Here is a 3,731-nt window from a genome sequence, read left to right on the forward strand (position 1 = left end):
TGAGGGTGGTGAAACCCTGGCAGGGGTTGCCCAGAGAGGGGGTGGAGGCCCCATCCCTGGGACCATTCCAGGCCAGGTTGGCCGGGGCTGTGAGCAACCTGATGTGGTTCAAGGTGTCCCTGCTCCTGCAGGGGGGTTGGGCTGGGTGACCTCTGCGGGTCCCTTCCAGCCCAAACCATTCCATGATTCTGATCCCACAAACTTTTGCAGTCAGGTGTGTTTTTTCCAAGTCGGAATAGCAGCGAAGTATGAACTGTGAGATGGGATCAGTGTGGCTTTCGTACTGTCAGCAATAAGTGGAAAAAGGTGATAGCTGATCTAGCTCACCCACATTTCAAGAGGGCATGCAATTAGGGTCTCTGAGATAAAGATTTCCCTTTCTCACCCCGCCTCCCACCCCCAGATCTGTGCAGCTGTGGATGTAAGAGAATGGTCGTTGTGTGAAAGCAATGGCTGGGTGGAAGGTGGGAAAGTGAGATCCAGTGAGTGGCTCCTTTTCATGGTCCAGGGAGGGCCCTGGGCCTCTCCTGCCCAGCATTTTATTCCTGAATGATCTCGATGAACGGTGAGCACTGAAGAGATGGACTGAATTGCTGAGAATAGCAAACTTTGGTGTCTTGAGCCATTTGAGGTTTCCCAGGGAGCCCAAGACCACCTCATTATGGGGCTGGCAGGTGTGGCACAGGGCTTCTAGGAAACCTGGGCCTTCGGATGCCAGCTGGGATGCCCCCAGACCTAAAATGGTACTTGATGCCTGAGTTTAGGGAGCTGAACATTACTGGAAGTGACTGCAGGCTAAAATAATGGGCAGCGATGCAGCTGAAGCACAGTAGTCTGGGATTTACGTACGTGCTTGTGGGTTTGGAGGAAGGAGATCTCGGGCGTGTGGCAGTTACGTGCAGCAGTGACCGAAAGGCGGGTAAGATGCTAAGATTTAGGAAAGCAAATGAAGAACAGAACACAGTCACTGCAAAAATCCCGGGGGTGCCTGTGTCTTGAAAACTGGAGCTCTGGTCCCTGCAGCTCCGAAAGGATGTTGAGGAGGGAAAGGTAGTGAAGGTGATCAGAAAGGTGGATGTGTTTCTGTCTACGGCATGACTAAGGCTAGGGCTCTTCTGCTCGTGAAAGAAGTGACTGAGCAGGCTGTGGTGGAGGTCTGTACATCTGGGGGGTGTGGAAAACATTGTCCCTTACAGGACAAGAATTAGGGGATAGTACACAAAACAAGCAAATGAGAGGTTTCAAGTGAAAAGGACTTGGTTTTTTGTGCAGCTAGAGAAAGTCCTTGCTGCAGGAGGACACTGGATGCTCTCAGGTTATGCAGGCACCAAAAAAAAATGACTTTAGTCTGCGATGGAAATTTGTCACATGAATATCATCTGGTGCACCTGAGCCAACAGTTGCTGGATGCTGGAGCAGTAGCACTAATAGTCCACGGTCAGTGGTGCCCCTTAGAGGCGTGAGGGACCATCTTGGGACTGAATGGGTGGTTTGAGTGCGATCAGCAGCGCAGGCCTCCTGTGGGGAAGGTTGCAAGTGTCTCTGAAAGTTTCTGGTACTTCCCTTGATAAGCACCTCTGGTTCTGTGAGGTCCCAAGAGAGCAGATCTTGAGCATGATTAAAGAGATTTGATTCTGTAGTTGAGACTTCTAGTCAGGGAGGGGGGTGAGAGGTGGTGGGTGGTGAAGCACCAAGACGTTTCTGCAGCCAGTTAAAGGCTTGAATGCTGCAGAAGGGTTCTCTGCGTGGTGGTGTGCGGATGGGGTGCTGAGCATGTTACTGCACTGTGGTGGGCGCAGGGTTTGTATGCTGAGAACTTAGTCTGGGTGACTGCTTGCCATGGAATACCTCCTTGGAGAGCTGAGCTTCCAGGGTCAATGTAGCCGTGTCCTTAGATATCACTGTTGTTGACGCAGTTACTGCTGAGCAGATGGTGGAGTGAGAGTGGGCAGGCAGTCTGATAAATAAACCCAGGATGCTGAGCAGAGGTGGAGTGAGAGTGGGCAGGCAGTCTGATAAATGTGACTCTGCAAACCTCTTGTCTGGCTCCGGGTGGCTGCAGGCACGCTGGGACTAGCGTGGGTCACCCAGCATCACTTTGGGCTTCTGGATTTCCAGCAGTGCTTCAGGGGTGGTTTTGGGTCTGGTGTCAGCCCCGTTGCCCGCTGTGAGTGGAGCTGGAGGCTGTGGGACAACCGCGGTCCCTTCTGGGGCCAGCTGAGCTGGCCAGGCTGACCTGCCAGCTTCTCTTGGGTGTTGTGGGTGCTCATCGACATGGCTTCCAGATTTTACTGACCTAAAATGTCCCGGGCACCTCCACGCTCCCCTGAGATTGGTTTCACGCTGCGGCAGGCTGCTCTGGAGAGACGCAGCTCGCCCAGCACGCGCTGCCCGCTGTGCCTGCGCCCTTCTGGGGCTTGGTGGGTTCAGACCCCGTTCTCCAACGTGGCTGTATCGTTCTGCCTGCTCTGACCGTGATTTCGTTCTGTTTGTCTGCCTCTTTAGTGACGGTCCCATCTGTCGAATCTGTCATGAAGGTGGAAATGGGGAGGGACTGCTTTCCCCGTGTGACTGCACAGGAACACTGGGCACCGTGCACAAGAGCTGCCTGGAAAAATGGTTATCCTCCTCCAACACAAGTTACTGTGAGCTCTGCCACACAGAATTTGTTGTAGAGAGAAGACCGAGACCTTTGACAGAGGTACCGCTTTCTTCCTGCTTCACTTTTATTTCCTTACCATTTGAGAGAAAATGACTGATTTGCCCTACTGTCCTTGTGGTTCTTGCTGTCTCCTCCTCCTCGCAGTACCTTAGGGCTCACAAAGAACGATTTGCTTAGAGAGATCAAATCTCTTAGCAGACCAAGCGATGTAGTTGCAAAAATGCAGTAGTGATGTTTGGGGCAACTCTTACCTGTGAACCCCCCACGTGCTACCTACCAGCGCAGGCTGTAGGACTACAGACAACATTGTGCTTGTAGATCTACTTTAATGCCTGAGCATCGAAACGCAGAGGTCAGCACGTGTCCGACTGAAATACAGTCTCCATTTGGAAAGCTCTCCAAAATATTCTTTTTTCCTGTAAGTTGAACACCCGCCTCCTGGTGTTGCATTAGTGCAGCCCTCCTGCAGGTGACTTCCTTGTCATGTTCTGCTCTGAGAAGTGAGCTGTGGCGATTGCTGGCGCTGTGCATAGGAGACCCGTCCTCCCTTGCCTAATATCGATGAGTGCTTCGAAGCCTTTGGGCCTTGCTCCTTTCCGCTGAGCTGTGGTGCCCTACCGCTGCCCTGTGTTCTTCCCCGTCGAAGGAGAAAGCAGGGCATGGCTCAGCCAGTCCTTGCGTCCCTCTTTGTCTTGACCACAGGGGGACCAGGTTCCTGATGGGTCCATCGGCCTCCCAGGGCTGGAAGGCACAATCCAGGCTGGGGTGGATGGGTTGGGTTGGTTTTGTTCTTTTTTTTTATCACAAGGCTCTCTCCATTCCCCTGTTTAGGCGGCCTGCTGTGCTCACGTTTCAGACTTCCTTTGGGCCCCAAAGTTTATAGCAGCTGCCTGTAATGAAGCCCTTTACATGTGGGGAACCAGGGCAGCTTGGACTTGGCCACCTTCTGACCTCAGACTTCAAGCATACATCCCCAAAGAGGAATAAGTAGATCAGTGAGTTACGGTACAAAAGGCTGTAACGGTTTGGTTTAGGGGACTGGTTAATCTCAATCTGCGTGAGTCGTACT

General features: G+C 52.6%; 1 protein-coding gene and 1 long non-coding RNA gene across 12 annotated transcripts in view; one reads left to right on the forward strand and one right to left on the reverse strand.

Annotated features, from left to right (window-relative positions):
- MARCHF2 (membrane associated ring-CH-type finger 2) overlaps positions 1 to 3,731 on the forward strand; it is a 60,501-nt gene that overhangs the window by 11,166 nt on the left and 45,604 nt on the right. For all 11 annotated transcript variants that reach the window (XR_004842006.1, XR_004842007.1, XM_035894300.1 and 8 more), the window contains one exon: positions 2,506 to 2,701. Coding sequence is in view for 9 of the 11 variants with exons in the window: in XM_035894300.1 (XP_035750193.1) it covers positions 2,506 to 2,701 (196 nt within the window). In the remaining 2 variants the exon portion in view is untranslated. The remainder of the gene's footprint in view (positions 1 to 2,505; positions 2,702 to 3,731) is intronic.
- The window catches only part of LOC118452293, an 18,614-nt gene that overhangs the window by 1,597 nt on the left and 13,286 nt on the right, over positions 1 to 3,731 (reverse strand). The window lies entirely within an intron of this gene.

The sequence above is a fragment of the Egretta garzetta genome, unplaced genomic scaffold, assembly GCF_000687185.1.
Source record: "Egretta garzetta isolate BGI_Z169 unplaced genomic scaffold, ASM68718v1 scaffold345, whole genome shotgun sequence".
Lineage (NCBI taxonomy): Eukaryota > Metazoa > Chordata > Aves > Pelecaniformes > Ardeidae > Egretta > Egretta garzetta.